The following is a 21,334-nucleotide window of genomic DNA, read 5'->3' as shown; positions in this document are numbered from 1 at the left end:
CTTCCCTGTGAGAAACCACCTCTCTTTCTGTAGCACTGTGCCACAAGTGAACTCACAGAGGCAGCAGAGGTAGATCTTTATCCCTTTGGAAACAGGGGCTTCTCCTGATCCTCTTCACTCAGGAATTCACTTTCATTTTGCCCTTTAGGATGTAACACAACCTTTAGGATTTAGTACAAAACAGGTGTTTAGAGAAGGAATGTTGGGGTGTCTAAAGATAAACACAACCCTTAAAGATCAAGATTTCATAGAAGAAAAAGTGGGGAAATACTTGTTTTGTCTCTGGTGGTATTTTTGTTTTGATTATATTACTTTATCATCCATAGCTGCAGTGCAAGCATCGCATCAGCTTAAAACTTAATATGGCAAATTTCTGATCTTGAGGACGGTTTTTGTTTTAAGCAGTACATAAATAGGATAATTTATCTTTCTTCCTGATTTGACTCAGATTTCTCATGGTGTCTTTTTTAAGATGCTAAAGACAAGCTTTGCCATTAAAAGAGAGCATTTCCCTATCTTAAAAAGGAAATCACAGTCTTTAATTAACAAGCATTTATGAAATGCCTGGGGATCTTTGGGATCAGGTAGTACCAAAGTGTAGAATGTTATAACTAAATGAACTCCTCAGTTCTCATTTTGTTTTTACCCTAGCAGTAATTAGACAGGGAGGTTTCCTATTCAGTGCATGTTCTGACATCTGTTCTGGGATATTAAGCTTCTGGGATTTGGCATATTTTCATGTGCTAAATGACAGGACAGAACTGCAATTCTCTTCATGGCTCATGAATTCTCCAAGGTTTATCTCTCAAGACTCCTGGAGCTTACTTGCCTGTTACATGTGACTATACGTTATGGATACTCCTCAGCTACATTTGATAAAAGATGCGCTGAGCAGAACCTGAATTCTCCTCTGAGTCAAAAGGCACACCAGGAACCAGCATTTCCTCACTGGTGTCTGCTCACGCAGCTCACAGAGATGCAGTGAGCAAACCACAGAGGCCACCTTGCTGAGAGCTCCTAGGCAGAGCCAAACAACCAAATATACTTAAAACAGAGCCAGTTCACATTTGACCTCCAGAAATGTTGTTGATTAAATGTTTTAGCTCAGCTGAGGTCTCTGTAGACTTGTGAGATGCTGGCTCAGTGATGCTCCAGATGAGCCTGCTCTCCTCAAGGCAGTGAAGCAATTGCTCCATCACACTTAGATACAACCAGTGTGTGCCCAGAGAACATGAATTTTGGAAGGAAAGAGGTTTTTTAGCACAATACTGAACTTGATGTTACATATCATCTGCTATACTTCAAATCTGATCAAGTTCAGTGTTGATTTAAAAAGACTCTACAGCAAAATGTTTCACCATTCTGAGATCAACTGCGTGGCATAGCAATAAATCTACCAACCCCACAGCCCACATTAGCAAAACTGAACAGTGTGAAAGCAGCTTCACAGTGAGTGGCAGATGTGTACAAACTGAATGAGAAGTATTTAATGGTAAAATGCGTAACTTCCAGTCACTGTGAACCTCCAGCGTATCAGCAAAATTCATATCCATTGCAACTCATCAGCTCCATACAAAACATTTGAGGCACAATAAGGAATGGCACCCTGCCCATGGCCAGTCAGCTGGATTAATGTCATAAAAACAGATAAAAAGAAGGAAATACTTTAGAAAGTCATATCTGGGTATGATGTGAAATTATTGTTCAGGGGCAGGAGAATTCAGATATCTATTCTATACTGTCTTACATTGCTGTGCTGAGGATCTGCAGATTGGTACGCTTGTCTATTTTAGGAAGTTGTTTCAATCACTGGACAATATTTACTGAAGTGATGTGTATTTTAGTGCCTTCTTGTGTAGATTTATTGTTCATCCTACATACAGTAGCAATTTGAAATATTCTTGGGAAGGGTGGGACAATACAGCCCTGAAGACTGGGCCATAAATCACAGAATCACAGAAGGATGGAATGGGTTGGAAGAATGGTTAGATTGGAAGAGACCTTAAAATCATCTCATTCCATCCCATCATAGGCAGGGTCACCTTCCACTATCCTGGGATGCTCCAAGCCCTGTCCAACCTGGCCTTGGACACTTCCAGCAAAGGGGCGGCCACAGCTTCTCTGGGCAACCTGTGCCACAGCCTTTATCACAGAGTCATAGAATCATCAAGGTTGGAATAGACCTCTAAAATCATCGAGTTCAAACCTCAGCACTACCACTGTCACCCCTAAACCACTGCAGACATCACCCAGTCCCAGACCCAGCTGCCTCTTGGACACCTCCAGGAGAGGCATTTTGGTCCTGTTTAACTGTGCTTTTACTGTGGCACGGTCTTTAACGTGGCCTCTGGGGAAACTCTGGAGGCTCTAACCGTGTCTCCAAGGGGATGCATTTTGCGGTGATGAGTGACAGTGGTGCAGAGCAGAGTGAGGGCACAAACAGCGGCGGGGGACCCGCGTGCCCAGAGGCGCTGCGGGCCGTGGGGCAGCCCCGCGTTCCGGCAGGGCCCGACGGAGCGGGGCAGGGCCGGGGCCGGGGGGCAGGGGACGGCCGGGGGGCAGGGCAGGGCCGGGGGGCAGGGCAGGGCCGGGGAGCCGGGCAGGGCCGGGGGGCAGGGCCGGGGCCCAGGGCCGAGCTCGGGGGCGGTGCCTGCGGAGGAAGTGGCGGGAGCGGTCTGGGCTCGGCGGGGCCACGGTGCTCCCGGAGCTCCGCACCGAGACATGGGCGCCTCTGCCTCCTCGCCGCTGGACGACAGCAAGTGCGCCTACATCCGAGGTACGGGGCTGGGGGACCGCCGGCAGCGCTCCGGGTACCCCGGGGCTCGGGGAAAGCCGCCGGCAGCGCTCCGGGTACCCCGGGGCTCGGGGAAAGCCGCCGGCAGCGCTCCGGGTACCCCGGGGCTCGGGGAAAGCCGCCGGCAGCGCTCCGGGAGCACCGCGCATCCCTCGCAGCGCTCGGCAGCCGGCGGAACAGCGCGGGTTGAGCTGATTCTCAGCGTCCCATGGAGTTTGGAGCACTTTCTTAAGGGCGATGCTTTAGAAGTTCCCACTGAGGGAGTTATAAGTAGACGGTGACACTTGATGGAGTGTGGAGCGCTGCGGCTGAGTCTGCCCGTGTGACAGATCCCCGTTCTACAGACCCGGCAGCTTCCGAGGCGCCGGGCTTTGCCAGTGGGAGTCCGACCAGCAGCATATGGGCTGATGCTTTGTCAAGCCCGTTGGAGGCAGTGGCAACGCTACTTGGTGGGTACCGAGGTAAAAAAGTTGGGTACCTTACACAGTCTGACTGTGTAAGGGCAGTTCTTTCTCCCATTAAAATGTTAGGAGAGAGAGGGCAAACAAACAAACAAAAAAGGCTTTAAATTATGTATATTGCTATTAAACTATGAAGGAAAAGAGTGTAATTCTGAGGTTTAGGGAGTCTTTTTGTTAGAGTAGTTCAGTATGAAACACAGCTTACTCTTACCTGTACTGCTTATCACTCAGCAGGTAGAGTATTTGCAAAGCAAATTGTAAGGCTGAAGATTTACAATTGGGATAAAAGTTTGCATGAGAAAAGGAAGTCAGTTCTAGCACTTGATGTATGATGCATGCAGAGCCTGTGAGAGCCCTCTCTCTTGTGGGCTGGGAGATCAAACTCTGTGCTGAGGATTTGGGCCGGAGGGGCGCTCCTGGGTGGTGCCCACAACCCAGCTTGTCCTTGGATTTTTTTGCTTTGGGATTTTTTGTGGTGCAGAGGGAGTGCAAACATTGAGCCCCTCCTCTGTTAGTCGTCCTTTGAAGTCACAATGGGTCTTTCAAGAGGTTCCTATATTGGGAAGGATGTCCAGTTATTAAATTTTACTCAAAAAGCAGTCAGCAGAACTACTGGCCTCACATGCTGAGATTTTTCAACAGTGTCCTATTAGTACTGTCAGTTTTTCCTACCCCGTTGAAGGTGGCTTCAAGTCCTGTCAGAACCATGAGGGTGCAGTCCCCATGCATTTCTATTTTTCTTTACATTCATCCCTATGCTGCAGCCAAAATTGCATTTTCACAGTTCAGCATTTCAAGTTTCTGGTCCCTGAGTTGTGAGCACCTGAAAAGGTTGATGTGTATTTACTGAAAAAAAAAAAAAAAAAAAAAAATTAGGAAATTCCGGGAGTTTATTGGTTTACGGGAAATCATGCAGGTCCTTGCCCTGGATATCATCTAGAATTAGAACTGGGAGCTAATGCCGAAAGGTTGGGAAATCCCTGTCTGTGAAGTAGGGCTGGATGTGTGGATGTGTGTGTCTGAGACTTGCCTACAGCTCACAGGGAGGGGTACCTTGGTCATGCTGAGAGCTCTGCAGCGCTCCAGACACAGCTCATTTTTGCCCTTCACATCTTTGCATAGGCAAGAGGCAGAGGGAAGACATTATAGAAGAAAGAATTAAAATCCTGTGCTCATCCCCTGGCTTATGTTTGCTGTTCGTGCCGTGAGGATCCCCCACTTGATGCTCCTGCTTGGAAAAATAATTAATGAGGCACTTTATACAGAGACTGCCTGTGAATTAGCACTTCTGAGGAAGAAAAATAATTGTGAAGAGCATCTTAAGTGGAAACAGAGTGCGACTGAGCCAGCTCACCAAACCTATTGCTGATGTTAGGCTGGAGTCTGCCAGAGTCAGGCCTTGCCTGTGTGTCTTACACACCTGGGTGTGATTTATTTGCAGAGGAGTTCTGTGGTGAACTCCCCTCCTTCCAAGAGGGACCATGTGGAAGCACTGAGTCTGTAGCTTGAATAAGCAGTACATTTTTTAGCTGGCTTTGTGAAGCTGAGGTGGGTTATTCTAGTGGGATGTCAGCTTTTGGGGTTCTTTTTCTCCACAGGTGATGCAGGAGTGTCCTCAGTAAAAAAGAAAGGGAAGGACTTGCTTTTTGTCAGCAGAATTGTCAGTCCATAGGTGCTGGAATGGGACAGCGCTGGTGAGGGAGGGAGATGGGGAGACAGAAAGCCAAAGGAGCCTGCAACACTCTACAAACTTTATGCATTTTGGGATGCTCCTTCATATTGGCCCAAATACCAGTAGCCTCAAGACAGGAAATCCTGAGTATTACTTCAAGTGAGAGCTTGGTGTAGTTCATAGTTGTTTTCATGATGGTGTAATTGAATTTCTTGTTGCCGTTATGATAATTTAATTTGCCTGAAATTAAATAGATTGTAAAGTCTTGTAGTTTACTTAGACAATATTTAAGCTAAAGCACAATGTAATGAATGGAAATGAGGGACTGAGCATTAAAGGCAGCACATGTCCTGTGCAGGGCAGGAGTTGGACTTGATGATTCTTGTGGATCTTTTCCAGCTCTGGATATTCCACAATTCTATGTTACCCGTTCTACACCAACACAGGTACAGTTCTACAGATTTTCTGACTTCTGAAAGTCTGTCTGCTCACATTGATTGTGGGATGAGAGGAGAATCAAATGAGGACAAGAATTATGTGAGATGTAAAATTATGTTGAAAATATGCAAACCCAGTCAAACAGGTGCCTCTATAACCCCTCAAGAACCTGCCCTCAGCATGGGCACCCCTGGGTAGAGCCTGGGAGATGCTTTGTTGTCTGTGGTTTCTCATGGATGAGTCGGGGTGAGCCTTGTCAGACCAGATGAAGAAATAAATCCCAGAGAAAACCAGGAAGACATCCCACACAGCATCTTGGTTACTGAATGCAAAGCCTGGGATTTTTACCTGAAATTGCTTTCAGCTTTCATGCTCTTAAGGAAAATGTGGTAGGACTGAACCAGCCAACTTGCAAAGCTGTGTATTGTTGTACATAGGGCAATACTTGGGCAATATCACAACCTGAAAGTCAGCAAATGTAATTATTGACCTGGCAATGTGCTTCCCCTGCCACAAACAATGCCTAAGAAGAGAACGGACAATGCCAGTGTGTGATTTTCTGGATGGCCTTTACAAGGAAATTGAGGCTGTGTTTGAAACTGCAAGGGCAGGGATCTTCCTTGTGAAGTTTGAATCAACTTCCTGAACACTTATTTGGGGATGAAAATGCTTTGCAAAACAATTTTTACACTCAGAAAAATCTCTGTATAAATCTCATGAAGTTACATTTTGCAAGCCATCACAACATCTTTTGTCTATGTTGAGTAGAAATTGATGAAAATTGGTCATTGGGGGATGAAATAATGAATAAACTGTCAAGACTTGATATTCCTTACTCCTACCTGAATGGAATGAATGTCATAGTGAAATAATGAAAAAATAAGTGATCAGTGTGATCAGTGGGGACAGTTAGTGTCCTTTGGGAGAAGGTGTGTGGAGGATACTTAGGGGGAAGTGGGAGAAAGCCAAACCCTGTGCACTGCAGCGTTACTTGTCAGAAAACCTTAGCAATTTCCAAGGTGTCTTTCTGTGCTGTGCAGCACAAGCGTGTTTTTCTAACCAGACCTGTGGAAAAATACATTTTTCCACCTATTTAAATCCATAAAATATTTTAAATACACACACATTGTAAGCAGTAAAATGATTTAAAGCCATCCAAAATGAAAATAAAATTTTATAGTAATTCCTCTAGGTTTTGGACTTAGGCCTTGAAAAAGATGACTTGTGGCAGAGATAATCTGGCTTTGTGGAGTTTTGGTGGGACTACATGGAGATTATTTGGGATGTGAGTGAAAGTGAGTTTAAAACATGGCAATAATAATGAGACAGGGAGTTGGTCATGTGAAGAGTTTATTAAAAAAATTTGTGCTCTCAATTTGATGAGGCATGGGCTAAACTGATGATGGGAGTTGTTTGTTGGGTGAATTGTCTAATGATGCTTAAGGAGGGCTACACCCAAAAGGGAGCAGTCCAGGCAGTGGTGGGGAGTTACAGGCTCAGGGTACAATTGTGAAATTCAGGAATCAGCTGAAAGTGCCTGCTAAAGCAGCTTAGTGGTATGTCCTGAGATATTGTGCTGGAGGTATCATCATTGCTGATGGAAAAGTGTCCCTTAGTGTCCCTACTAGCAGACAGGAAACAATCAAGGATGAGGATCTTACAGCAGGCAAAGATGGAAATGCCCCTTAAAGTCTTGATTATTTTCCACTTCTACAATCTCAGCAGCAGAAGTAGTAGATGACCAAGCTCTGCTTTGTCACATGTCATGTGTCTGGACTAATTTTTTTTAAATTTGAAGAAGTGGAAAGATTTCAAACATCTCACACCAGTAATTTCAACAGGTGCATCTCCAAAAAGTTCAGCATATGAAAAATTTACTTCTCTGAAGGTTGTTTTTTCTTAAAGATACTTGGTATGCTTGACCATATCCTGGCTACCCATTTCTATAAACAGACATCTATCCAGAGGATGAGGCTTTGTATTCATTTGCTTTGGATTTGTTTGTTTAAATGCAGCTTCTTCCTTCCCTTTTCCATCTCTTTCCTCTCCAGGCAGGTGGGATCCCCCAGTACAGGGCATAGTGACCCAGGATGCACCCTGTGGATTTCCTCATTGTTTAGGAAGTTTTTCCAGGCAAACCTTCCAGACGTTGTTCTTTTGAAATGACAGTGAAAGCTATTACTTAATATCTGTAAGAAATTTCTTCCTAGCCATTTGTTTTACTTAGGAATTTCATTGTGGTGTTAAGTCGGAATTTTGCACAACGATTGCACGCTGTAGGTGTGTTCCTACAAGATGTAGCGTACTTGAAAAAACAGAGAGACTTCTATTCTGGTCCATTTTAGAGGCTGAAGAGGAGCCTGCTTTATCCTTTACTTGAAAGACAAGATAGGAAATGGGTCATTAGCTTTCCAGGAAACTAGCTGAATAAATTCCAGCGGTGGTACAGAGATGAGTCCCACTGACTCGGAGGGACGGAACCCAAGCGCCTGATACAGCTCTGGAGTGAAAGTCTCAGCCAGTGTGCACAGAGCTGGCAGGAGGAGTGCTGCAGAATGGAAGAATGACTTGGAATTAATTGTGGAAAAGCTGGCCTTTTCTTGGACAGGCACTCAGACTGGATGTTGGATTTTCTGCTTTAAACTGTCATTTGCCCTTCTGGTTTTAATTTGGTGTGTGACTGCAAGTACAGCATGGTTCTATACAAGTCTTGCTGCACTCCCTGCCTTTGCTTCCAGCCTGTTCCAAGCTGGGTTGTTTTGTGTTCCAGAAATTCTCTCTTCATTTTCTGTAGGTGAGCATGGCTGTGGCATCATGCAGAGCAGGAGTACCCCATCCCAGCCAGGTTGCACAGTGCCTGGGGCAACTTCCTGGTCTACTGGAAGGTGTCCCTGCTCCTGGCAGGGGGTGGAATGAGATGGGCTTTAAGGTCATTCTAACCCAATTCTACAAGTGTGGGGTCTCTCTGGACTTCACAGTATCTAGTTTGTTGCTCTTAGAGGCTGCTTTTCCTTTTCACCTGGTGTGGTTTATGGTAAAAGCTGATTTGATTTATCTGCAACTCCCAAAATCTAAGGAAGAGGCAGAATAATATTTTCATTCAGAAGCATGTATTAAATCCAGAATTCACAATAGTACCATCTAGTCCAATCCAAATAGGGATAAATACTTACGGAAGGAAGAAGTGAAGTAAAGCCCACAGGAAATTCAGATTTCAGTAAGCATGTAATATTCTATTATATGCACCTTGTAAAGTTTCCAAGTTCTTGAAGACTGTAAGAAATGAGATTTTTAAAGGAAAATCCTTTTGGCTTTACTTTTTTTCTGAGACATTTTTGTTTTAGTGCTCAGAGAGATTGTTGCTTTTGGAGCCATTACCAGCTTCTTATCCCATAATTTTGATAAATGGTACCTGCTGGTGCTGCAAAGGAGAGGAAGCTTCTCTTTGGGTTTTATTGGCCTTTAATTCAAGGGTCCAAGTGCTTTTTCTTACCTTTCGACTGAATGCAAGCAAAAGGCATCCAGGGATGTGATTGATGTGCCATGCACATGAACAGAATTTACTGTCCTTGGTAACTTTCAGATTCAGCTTTGGGAGACTAAGGTAGGATATACCTTCCCTGTTCTGTTTGCATTGCTCAAATAGTCCATTATTCTCTCAAAAGCTCCATGAGCAATTGTGGAAGTTTCCAGCCATGTTATCTTGCAACAGGCATGGTCAAGATTTCCCTATCAAAGCAGGAGATTAAATTTTTCAGTTTTCCTTTGTTAGTTTATCAGTAGAAGTATTTTGTGTAATCACACCCCATTTACCCTCTGTATATGGCTTGAGGTTTTCCTAAACCCAGAAATCCCAGTTACCCAATTTGTGTCCCAGAACTGTGTTAGGCTCCGTGCCTGTTCAGCAGGATCATCTCAAGCCCCTGCAAAGCAACCCATACAAGAACTACCCCTAAAGATGATGTGCTGCATCACTGGGTCTAAAAAATGAAAGGTGGCTTTTCTCTGGTCTGTTTTTGGGTACTGTGAGGGAAGGAAAACCACAGGATTGTAGGGGAAGGCATGAGGCATTTTTCATACTTTTCTTGTCACTATAGAAGAAACTACATACGGTGTTGAATTAGGCACAGGGATCAGTGGAAAGAATATCTCAATAGAAAAAGTGAGAAACAGCTTCATCCTTGCCCCAAATCTGTAGTTGAGAGACACACTTTAAGTGTGCTGTGCCTTTGTACTTGATGTTTTCCAAAATACTGAATACTGGAAGTTCTTAAATTAGTGCAGTTTGGCCACAAATTGTAAGACAGTATTTGCATCTGACAGACATTTTATTACTATGAAAGGGAGAAAAAGCAAGCTCTGAGATGATGACAGCATCTTTGGTGGTGGTGCCTTTGGGCAGTGGCAGCTGCAGAGTCAGTGTCTAGGTGGGGAAGGATGATATTCATAAGGAATGTGCTTTTAAAGTACAGCTTTTTCTTTTGCATGGAATAACCACACTGTTCTCTTCACACTAATAGAACAATTAAAAGTTGTTTCAAGTTTTTGAACATACTTGCAAGCATTTTACTTGCTTTTGCAGTTAAAGGACAGTGATGAAACAAGGCCAACTCTTATATCAAAGCAAGATTAAAGCTTGTGCAAATGGCTCGAACTTCTGTGAAGAAAGGGTTCACCTGCCTAGGTCTCCTAAAATCTTTGTCCTGTGTCTTTCTAGTAGTCTTATCTATATTAAAACTTAAAAAATGTTTGCTGCTGATTCTACACTGAGAATTATTTTGATATGGATAACCTAAGATTTTAGTGACTTTGTTTCTCTAATTATTTAATTAAGTGCTATATCTTGAATTCATAAGCCTTTAATTTTCATGCTTCTGTGATATTTATTAATAGGTCTGACCAAGTAGTTGCTCTTACACTTTGGCTAGTATTGAAGCTTTAAGCCAAAATATTTAGGTCATTGTAGTACGACCAAAGTTGTTATGTAGTTATTGCAACATTTTTTACTGCATGTTTTTTAAAGCTAGGGAGTTGTCTTAGCTGCAGTGCAGGAAGCAGAAAACAAAAGCAAGGCTCTTGGGCTCTTCTGAATACACGGAATGAGTAAAAAGTTAAAAGCAGTATACTTTTCAAAAGTATTTAGATAGTTTTTGTACAGTTGAAATTCTTTTAGGAAACGAGTGAGATCAGGAGTAGAGTAGTTACTTTCTAGAGTAGATATATTAAGCTGAAACTAGTGGTTCAAGTGACCTTTTGGGTGCTGCTTGTGGTGAGATTGATTCTAAGCCTGTAGTTGTGCCATGCCCTGCACCCTGTGGTTCCCGAGGAGTAGGCAGTGCCAGGGATGACATGCATGTTGTTGCATGACACAGTCAGTGCTTTTGTGCACTCCCTGTTGGGTGCCCAGCAGCCCAGTGTCTCCCAGGTGGTTTTTGGGGTGTGAACGGGGGAGGCACCACTGCAGCCGTCGGAGCGCTGCCGTGGCACTGGATGGGCGCTGCTGCAGGTGCCTGGTCATACTCCGGGGGCTCAGGGGGACCTGGGCTGTGCCACCCTTGGGCTGGAGCAGCGTGTGCTGCTGTAGGGCCCCCTCAAGCCAAGCTGTTCCAGGGCTGTCACAGCTCCACAGCCATGGGCTGCAGCAGCTCCACTCCTCCGTGGAAGAGCAGCAGGTTTTTGCTTGCTGCCTACTTTCTGTACCTTCTCAGGAGCGAACCATGATCTGTCCTCCAGAAGGAGTTCTGCTTTGGAGCTTTTTGCAAAGTGAATGTGTCAGCTGATCTCCAGGTTGGGCTTTTTACATGTCACTGCTTAAAGAGTGAGAATAGAGCATCCTCCCATTAGCGGTTTCTGCCAAAAAAAGCCACCCACGGCAGTGCCTGGCAGTTTGTGGGCTCTCCCCAACACCACCAGCACCAGTGATGCCTTCTCAAACCACATAGAGCTTGTAAGGAGATCTTTGGTAATGCTATTAGACGGTCTGTTCACAGCTCCCCAAAACGCTGGTGTTTTTCCAGGTTCATTCCATGTAGTGCTTCTAGGGTCAGGGCATGTTTTGGGTGTGGCTCTCATGCACTGCAACAGGTAACCTGCAGAAAAGGTCATTTACACCTCAGTTCCATGTGGGCTTTTGTATGGGGGATGTGTAGGTCCTCACAAGGAGTGTGGCAGAGACATCATAAGGTAATGCTTGTTCCTAATTCTTTACTGTGTAAGCAGGCAAAGCTAAAGCAGAAGTCCAGGGAACTGAAGACATGGGGCCAGGTTGTGGCAGGATCAGGAGCAGCCTGTGCCAACCCTTGGGGCAGGGACAGCCCCTGCAGCAACTCCTGCACCCTGCTGATGGATCCCAGCGGGCAGAGTCAATGACTGACACTTGTGCTGGGGACCAGCTGGACCCTTAAGCACCCAGGACTGTGGAATCATAGAACCATGGAATGGTTTGGGTGGGAGGGGAGTTTAGAGCCCATCCAGTGCCAGCCCCTGTAATGGACAGGGACACCTCCCACTATCCCAGGTTGCTCCAAGCCCTGTCCAGCCTGGACTGGGACACTTCCAGGGATGGGGCAGCCAGAGCTTATCTGGGCACCCTGTGTCAGGGCCTCCCCACCCTCACAAGGAAGAATTTCTTTCAAACATCCCATCTAATGCTGCCCTCTGGCAGTTTAAAATCACTCCTTCTTGTTCTGGCACTATCTGCCATGTCCTTAATTTTTTATAAGGCCCTCTAAAGTTCTGAAAGGCTTCAACAAGGTCTCCCTGAAGCCTTCTCTTCTCCAGGCTGAACAATCCCAGCTCTCTCAGCCTGTTACTAAATGCTTTCACATCCAACCTTAGAAAAAAATACCTACAGCTTTTGTATGTTATAAAACCATCTGGGGTTTCCCCTAGAGGTTTATTTCTGTGTGAGGGGAGCTGTTGGTTTTGCAGGGCTCAGATGCTACCTCTGGCCATGCATACCAGGTCCCTGCTCATTTCCTGGGATAGCCCATTTACTATTGATTTTTGGTTCCTTGTGGTTGTGACCTCAGCTAAAAAAATTACCCTTATGTGCAGTATCTGGAAATTTGCTGTCTGCCAAAGAGCTTTTCCTTGCTCTTTTCAGAGGTACGTGGGCATTTCTGCTTCAAATTTACAGAAGATGCCAGCGCCATCCTGCCACTCAGTATCCATCCCGCTCAAACCCTCTCATCTCCTGTCTCAGGAAGGCATTTCTAAAGTTTTATGTGGTATTTCCCTTCCTCTGCATGAAACCACAGTTGCTGTTTGTGCTGTGATTCTCTGCAGGGAATCATTGTGACACTGGTAACTAGAGACACCAGTCTTGGAGCAGGATTTGGGACGTTAAATACCTTGGTGAACATTGTCTAAAGACCAGTTTGCTTTTACTGAACATGATACGGAGGATCTTTATGTATTTTCACTTGATATTCCAATATTGCAGTGGTCACACTATAGGAAAGGCAAGTTTTCATCATCCCCAGGCAAAGGGTCTGTGCAAACAGGGTCTGTGCAAAAGAAAGGACAAAAAGGCTTTTTTGCTCTTTAAGGATATTCTGTAAAGTAATATCACTGTGTATCAGTAAAGTAATTTAGTCTGCCAGACACTTTCCTGTGTTTTCAGTTGCAGATGCAGTTGCTTCAGCTGTCCAGACTGAAGCTTTCATGATAAGCATCTGCCTCAATTGCCATTTTGTGAAAACTGCAGCTAAAATGGATGAGTGTTTTTGTGCTATGGGGTTTTTGTGTGTTTGTTTTTTGGAGGTTTTGGGAGGGAGAAGGGTTTGGGGGATATTTTTTTGTGAATTGATCTATAGAAAACAGGCGTTCCTCTCTTTGGGCATTCTTTGAGCAGCTCAGGCAGGTAGTATAAGGGAAACTGGAGGTGAGTGGGAAAGGAGGTTTCCATCCACTACCCATGTTCTCCTGCTGGGCTAAACCCTGTTGTTTCCATGTTTGCCCTCTGTGCAGGCTAAAAAAAGCTGCAAAGCCCACGGCTACCAGCAGCTGTTCACTGCCGTGGGCAAAGCAAACACAACTTTGTACCTTATAGGCTTTAGTGTGAGTGGAAAATGTGAATCTGAAGCCCTGAACTCATTGCTGATGCTTGAAGACCAGGGTGCAAAGGCTTATCTTTGGTGTGTTTTTCTACTGCTTCATTCAGTAGGAAGTCCCAGATTGATTGCTTGAATTTTTTTTCTTTCATTCTGAGATTTCCTGTACACCTGCCAAGCTACAAAGCAATGTGCAATAATTGCCGAGCTGATCTTGATGCTGTTTGATTTCATGCACAAAGAGTTATGATAGGCTGTTAATTTGGGGTTTGACAAACCTGATGCATAATTTTCTTGGGAACTGACGATTTTGATGTTCTCCCCAAATTTCCAGCCAGGCTCTTGCTGTGCTCAGGCACTCAGCACTTCACTTCTTTAAATCAGAAAAAGAAGGTGGCGGGAGCCATGTGTGTGTTTCTCCTTTAAGTTACGTATGTTTTGTCCAGCTTTACATTCTGCAGTAGGCATAGATCTGGTTCTCTGGGGTGGTATTTACCTGCTTTTAAATATAAATCAAGTTCCTGCTATTTCCAACTCACTATGCCACAAACTTTCAGAGCTCTGCAATGTATGGGATAGATACCATATGACATTGATTAGAAGGTTGATTGATGGTATTTTCAGGTGTGATTGTAAAGGAAAGTAACTTTAATTACTGCTGCTTGCGCTCCATCTGTCTTTGTTCTGAGCCCAGGAAGTAGCAGCAGAATTACTGACACAAGGAGTGTGTGATGGTTTGTGAGTATGGTTGAGGAAGGGATGTCAAGGTTTAATCTGATGTGTCTGCAAGGAGGAGCCCCAAATGCTCCAGATTGTCAGCTGATCAAAGCTGATCGTGACTTTTGTGGTGCTTTTGGAGGAGCAAAGGTCAGTCATAGAATTAATTGGATTGGAAGGGATCTTTAAAGCTTGTCTTGTTCCAGCCACAGCTGTGGACAGGGATGCCTTCCACTGTTCCACGTTGCTCCAAGCTCTGTCCAGCCTGGCCTTGGACACTTCCTCTGGAACAAAGCTGTCGTTTTGACAGGACAAGAGGAAATGACCTCAAGCTGTGCCAAGGGAGATTCAGCTTTAACATCATGGAAAGGGTGGTCAGGCATTGTCAGGGGCTGCCCAAGAAGGTTTGGAATCCCCATCCCTGGAGGTGTTCAAGGCCTAGATATGGCACTCACTGCTCTGGGCTGGTGACACTGTGAGGGTCAGGCACAGCTTGGACTCAATGGTCTGGGAGGGTTTTCCAACCCAGAGTTGAGTGATTCTAGTCTTCTGTGTTTACATGATGTCCTACCAAACCCAAGGGAAGCAGCAGGAAGAGTACCCAGAACAAAATTGAGGCTTTATTTGGTACGACACACACCTGAGGTCTGCAACAAAAGAAGCTTCTGGAGAAGACTTTGGAGACTGGGTTTGGTGTGTTCATGGTGATCCCTTAGGAGCTGTGGCTGTGTCATGGTGACATCAAAAACTGAGGCAGCACTGGGTTTGTTCGAGGAAGAAGCTGAGTTCCAAGTGAATGAAGGAGGAAGGCCCCATCTGAACTTAGCACCAACTTCCCTTACAGGTAGAAAAAACACGAAGCAGCTCAGCATGTCCTGTACCAAAATGGGGGTGACTAAAGCTGATACTGCACTGGGACACAAGAGTTACCAGCATAAACAAACGTCCCACACAATGAGTTGCTTAGAGTGTAAAATACTACATGGTAATTTGAGCAAGAGCTTGTGGTTTCTTAGTTACTCATCTCTTGCTACATGGCTTTTCCTTTGCGTGCCTTATTCAGGCAGCAGGAAGTGTGGTCAACTGAAAAGTTGCCCTTTCCACAGCACTTGGCGTTGGCAGGTGTTACTTTCGTGATCATAAACCAAATTCACGCTTGCCTTAGGGGTGCTCTTAAACCTGGATATCACCGAGTGCTGGGGCTGAGCAGTGGAGGGAAGCATTGGCTGGGTTTGATTGTTACCATCTACAAAAGAGTTGCTTTTAAATATAGTTCAGCCTCTGACAGCTGAGTGTCTGGAGCTCTGCTGTTGGACGGGATGACGGGCTGCCCCAAAACAGACTGAATTTGAGGATGCTGCACAGTGTTGAGTTTCTGTGGCCATTGTGTTTGGTTGCCTTGGCTGAATCAGTGCCAGGGCTGTGAGTGTGCACAGCCTTGGGAGGATGTGAGAGCTGGATTTCAGATGGGGCCCACCTCTCTATTCAGAGATTTAACTCCCTTTGGATGGTTAGAATGGTGACATCTGTAAAAAGTAACAGTCCCCCTTCCTTCCAGAATAAGGCTATGAGCTTTCCAGCTGTTGGCTAAGATGGGTTTTCCTGTTGAAAACTGACTCCTGACTCCTGAAGAAAGTCTAAAACAATATGATTATAGTAACTGAAAATATTTCTTTGTCAATTCTAGTTACAAATCCAAGTGTTTTGATTCATTGTTACTTTTTGTAGCAGCTGTTTGATTTCAAAAACCTTATGTAATCTTCTAGTGAAGTGCCCGCTACTGGTAAAATGCAATTTTGCTTATATTCTGTATTTTCTTTACCATATTGTGTGTGACTAATTTTCTTTCATCTTCACAGTCTCACAATTCCAGAACACACTCTTGCTTTCCTTCAGAAGTCCCATCATCCTGAATAATGCAAAGACAAGCCCATAATATTAATTCATGTGGTTCTTGTTTGCAACCACAGTAAAATGGATTGTGCCATATATTTTTCAGCTGACGCCATCCTATATTCATAAAATATGCTTGGGATCTTTTTTTACTTCTGAAGAGCTTAAAGATGAGATTATTAGACATCTCTCTGATGTGTAATTATTCTGGGCTAAATAATGTTAATCAGAATGTATGCAATTTATATACAGTAGATAAGCAAAGAAGTATGTTTAAAAATTAATTTGCCAGAGGAGATTTGCAAAAAAGAGTGGATCTAATGCACTCAAAAGATTTCTGTTTTCTTTTAAATACCTTTTTTAAAAAACAAGCCATGTTTGCTCAGGAAAGTTTTACTTCTGTATCATGGGTGTGTCTTGACTACATTTCTGTGTTTTCTTTCAATTTCAAGATATGGTATTTTACAAATCAGAGGAACCCTCAGAGTTTAGGAGTTTAAAGAGCATGTCAGGGTATCTGCTCAGTCTGGAAGCAGGGGCTGCATGATTTCCTCTGACTTTGTTGGTGTTGCTTTGTATCAGGCATTCTTGAATAAGACCTGATGCTTTTGTGTTTCTCTCAGCAGGTTCTTCTTAAGCACACTAGGCAGATATTTTTAATACCCCAAACAAAAATTGTAATTTTTAGAACGTCAGTTGGCATTTAGAGCTTTGGCTTGGCTTTAGAGGTGCTGAGCACCCACCTGGCAACTGGTGGTTGGTACCAGCTGTTCTGGAAACAGGAGGAGTTGCCTCACGCTAGTGGCAGCATAAGTAATTTTGAAAAATGCCTTTGAATTTTCAATGTGTGTATCTTCTTAGTGCCAGAGGTGCTTCTAAAGCAGAAATAATTACAACAGAAGGACCTGACCTCATTTCTTGTTCAAAAGGAGTTGTAAGAAGACTGCCATCTCCTGAACTGTGGATTTGTGGCTGTCGGCTAAGGCAGATGTCCCTCAGAGGGATGTGCCTGCAAGCAGAATTGGAAACCAGGATGTTATATCTCAGGCCTGTGTTTTGTTGTTCTGACCTCAGCATTTCTGAGACTGGCAAAGAAAAAGTCCTGACTCCATTTAAACCTGAATCTTTGGAACCTGAAGGCTCAGCCTGACTGACTTGTTTATGAAGGTTTGGTGCGCTTTTGCTAGTAAATCTCAGAGTAGAGCAGAGACCATAAAGATGGCATTTTTTCAATGCTATGTGTTTTTTCACTGGAAATTATAAAAACCTCATGAATCATATTGGTGGGTTTTGTGAATACGCTTTTCCAGAATTCCTGGCTTGTTCTTGTTCTATTATGCTTTTCACTGCTCTGCTTTTTCCTTAATGAAGAGCCTGCCTGTTTGTGTGAAGCTGCTGGGCTTATGTAAAACATGTGGTGAAACAGTTGGTGAAACGGTTGGCTCAGGGATGCTTGAAAGGGCAAATAGCAGAGAAAGCGTCTCAGGGTAGTGAAAAGTTCTGCTGTTGCATAAGTAGTACATAGCCTGAGTAGCATCTCATTGGAAGGGATGATTGATTATATAGTAAAGGTCTTTGGGAGTAATAATAAGGGATAGAAAAGTCTCTGAAAAGTTATGGATTCAGGAGCTTTTCAGGGTGTTTTGAAGCCCCACTGGATGCTGTTAAGTGAGAAAATAATTCATAGAAATTCAGGGCTCATCTTCAATCTCATCAGGCTGATGAAATCACATCAACCCAAATGAAGATAGCAAATGGGTTTATGTTGTTTTCCCTGTATTTGTTTCTCAGAAAGCCACAGGCTGCCTTTGGGCCACTCTTGAAGAATGCAAACATGGCTTAAAATGTAGCTGTAGTGAGCAAATGCAGGCAGCTGTTGGAGGAATTCAGGTTTGGATGAGAATCAAAATGAGCATTGTTAGACAGGGGCTAAATATGTTTATAGTGACATTACTAGTGATTACTTCTGCATTCACAAAATGAAAATGTGATCTGATAAACATAAATTTGCCAAATAAAACCCTTAGCATATTGCATTCTTAGGGCTGCTTTTTTTCATAGTGCCATAAATAAAGCATTTTGCAAAACACAGAAAGATGAAGAGTTCAAGTTTTGATACAGACAAGTAAAACATACTCTTCTTTAGAAAGAGAGAATGTGTCAGCATCCACAGTGGCAGGAGCACTGCCACTGCAATGGCAGGAGATTGGATTGATGGGGAGAACTTCATAGAGACCTCTGATGGAAGAGCTGGGACGTAGAAAACTGGAACTCCATAACCAGTCATACAAAAGCAAGAGAGATGAAAGCAAGTTGTTAAGTGCACTGACTGAAGCACTGCCATCATGGATATAAATCCAAGCCTTGAACATCTTCTGCTTGGTTATGTGTAGCCACAGGTCTTGGTGTACAGGCAGGTCAGTTTGGTGTGTCTGTACACAGAGGGCCCTGAAGGCCTCCAGAGGCATAGGGTCACTGAGAACCAGCAGGAGAGCTCTCACTGACCTATTTCCCAATAAATTCTCAGGAACAAATTTCCTCTTCTTAATAATAACCTGCCCAGCTGCCTTTATGAGCCCAGACCTCATGTGGTCCCACTGTACAAACACAGCACAGGGAGAAGGTGGTTTTGATTTGGTTTTTTCCTTTCAAGTCATGTTGTCACAAGCCATTTTGAACATGAAAGATAAATGGAGAGGAAATGAGGCAACTTAACTTCTTTTTCAAGAAGGAAGGAGCATTGAAACATTGGAGTGGAAGAGCTGAGCTGCCCAGGGGCCTCAAGCACAGCCTTAGTGAGAGGGACAATAGCTGAGTGGAGCTTCTTCCCAAGAAGTCATCTTAGAAGCGCAGAAAACAAACACCAGTGGTAACTATTGTCCTCTCAGTGATGCTTTCATGAGTGTTTGAGGAACTGAAAGTGGTCCATGAGGAAGAAAAATAATGCACAGCACTTGGCATGACAGGTGACTGGATGGAACCCCTCTGAGCTGATGTCACTGAATAAAAGTGGACTTGGGTGAAACCAGCCGCATGGAGGAAACAAGACGACTGGGACTTGCAGAGCTGTGTGTCACCACCTTCCTGTCACAGCAAGTGACACTGTGGCTGTGCCTGTCTGGGAGCTGCAGTCAGACACTCCGTCGGGCTCTGGCCTTTCTCTGAGTTATGGTTAAAAACAGCAGCCTGAAAAAGAAAATAAATACTTTTGAACAGTGTGCTGGAACAAAGAGGTCTTAAACCCCCACATTTGCACAGGAGAGACTGTAAGAGGGTGTTCCTTTGTGTGTGTCCTCTGTGGCATTTACATAAAATTCTTTCTGAACACAGTTCTTTGTTTTCCCTTTTTCCTCAATTTCCCCATACCTATGCCCCTGTCACCTGGGAATATTTTTACCTCTGGGGATGTGGGTTGCTGGCACTGGTGGGATGTAGGAACAGCAAACCTGGGGAATGTAAAGGTAATCCTTCATCTTTGATATTGCTGCAGCTGCAGAAAGTTTGGGGTTGTTTGGATTTTTACTTGACCTCTTTTCAGGATAAAATTTTGGGAATTATTCTCAGTTTAGTAGCAGAAGGTGTATTTTTATTAATAAGGTTCCAGCTTTAATTTAGAAGGAATCAAAGACATGAACTATGCCAAGTAAGGAACTATTAATGAAGTTTAATGGGTCCTTTTAGCTTTGCCAAAGAAAAACCCCAAAATGTTTAGATCACTTTCTTTTATTCTTTTACACTGCTTTGGAAATACTGGGATCTTGATTATGGCCTTGTTCAACGTTGAATGGGAGAAAAGAGGGGAAAGGAGGCCACTGTCAGATTTCCCATGCTGAGAAGCCCCAGGCAGCTAGGGCCATCTCCCATCTTCTGTTTGTCTTTTCCCATTTATTTTGTTTTCATTTGCCTCATTTTCTCTGCTTTTTCCCTTGAATTGTCCCTGGACGAGATTTAGTAGGGGCTTTTGGAGTGCTCCCTTCAGTTTCACAAGGGAAGAGGCCAATTCTGTTCCTTTTGCACCCATTTCACAGCTGACAGAGAAAAAAAGGTTGCGACCTATCCTGAAGTGGGACCTTGGGGCAGCAGCAGCTGCTATGGGAGAGTCAGATTAGAGTGAGAGAACCAGACCAAGACTGAGGAGTGAGAGGAAATGTGGTCAGGGTCTCCCTTTCCAGCGGCATCAGTGCCAGCCCTTTCTTGAAGGAGCCTGGATCAGAGGGCTGATGCTCTGGTACCACTTCCCAGTGTTTCTGCACTAATTCATATTATAAAGTTGATCGGTTGCATCACAGAGCTGTAGTTTTCTTGCCCCATCTGTAATAAGCACAGAAAAAACTGCCTTACACAGGGTTGGGTGAGCAGCTTTATGCAATAATTATACAGTTATCTTCTAAATTCTACCTTAATTGATGCTTTTTAGCAGTCATGTGAAGAAACCTTTCCCACAGGATGAGGCAACAATGCTTCCTCCTATCTCTCCTGCAGAGTGAAAAGTCTGGCGAAGAGTGTGGATTTCCTGAGGGCCATTACCATCCATGGAGAGGTGGAGAAGGGTTTGTTTGTGAAAGGGGAGACCTTCAGTTGCATGAGTATAGACCTTTTTAATGTTTGGCAGTATTCCTTGCAAAGGAATAAATGCAATCCTTTTTTTAAATAAATTTCTTTCTAAAGAATTAGCAAACATTTTTAGACCTATTATGTTATTTTTCTGAACATGAAAACAGACTATCAGCAAGGAGAGTTTGTCTAGTTTGTCTTAGCTAAGGCTTTGAAGGATTAACCACAGTGTAGTGCTGTGGAACATTTTTGTCTTGTAGGTTGTGTCAGCCTTGAACAATTCCTGCTGTAGCATCTGCATGGCCAAGGCATGTCACATGCAAAGTCCACGTGACATTAGAAAGTGATCCCATTGCATCAACCTGCTGTGTTACAACAAAATATATAACAGATTAAGGAGATTTTACAAGTTTTGTAACAACAAAATATATGACAGATTAAAAAGATTTTATAAGCTTCACTCGAACTTTGAGAGTTTTATAAAGTAAATTCTCCCATCCTCTGCCCAGTGTTTTGCTCTGACAACAGTTACATTTTCCTGCAGTCATATTCCAGTATTATAATGTGAAACTAGTGAGAGCCTGAAAAAATGACTAAATATGCACTGCAAAGGAAAAATATTTCCATTTTTGTTGTTTATGCTCAGTGTAAATTAGAAAGTCATTTAAAAAAATTTAAAATTATTTGGAATGTGAATTGCATTTTACATAACCCTCTTCCTGCATTATAAAGTTTTATTAGAAGCATAATA

The 21,334-nt window shown here is 43.8% G+C and overlaps 1 protein-coding gene across 1 annotated transcript in view; it reads left to right on the top strand.

The window, feature by feature from the left end:
• Window positions 1-2,654: 2,654 nt before the first annotated feature.
• NIBAN1 (niban apoptosis regulator 1) overlaps window positions 2,655-21,334 on the top strand; it is a 55,987-nt gene continuing 37,307 nt past the window's right edge. The window contains exon 1 of the mRNA XM_005531321.3: window positions 2,655-2,776. Coding sequence (XP_005531378.2) covers window positions 2,722-2,776 — 55 coding nt within the window. The 5' untranslated portion in view covers window positions 2,655-2,721. The remainder of the gene's footprint in view (window positions 2,777-21,334) is intronic.

The sequence above is a fragment of the Pseudopodoces humilis genome, chromosome 10 (genome assembly GCF_049639895.1).
Source record: "Pseudopodoces humilis isolate 2021_Gansu_Grassland_sample_001 chromosome 10, ASM4963989v1, whole genome shotgun sequence".
NCBI classification, from domain to species: domain Eukaryota; kingdom Metazoa; phylum Chordata; class Aves; order Passeriformes; family Paridae; genus Pseudopodoces; species Pseudopodoces humilis.
The sequence above is the reverse complement of the archived record's forward strand: the minus strand, read 5'-3'. Positions and strand labels throughout refer to the sequence as shown.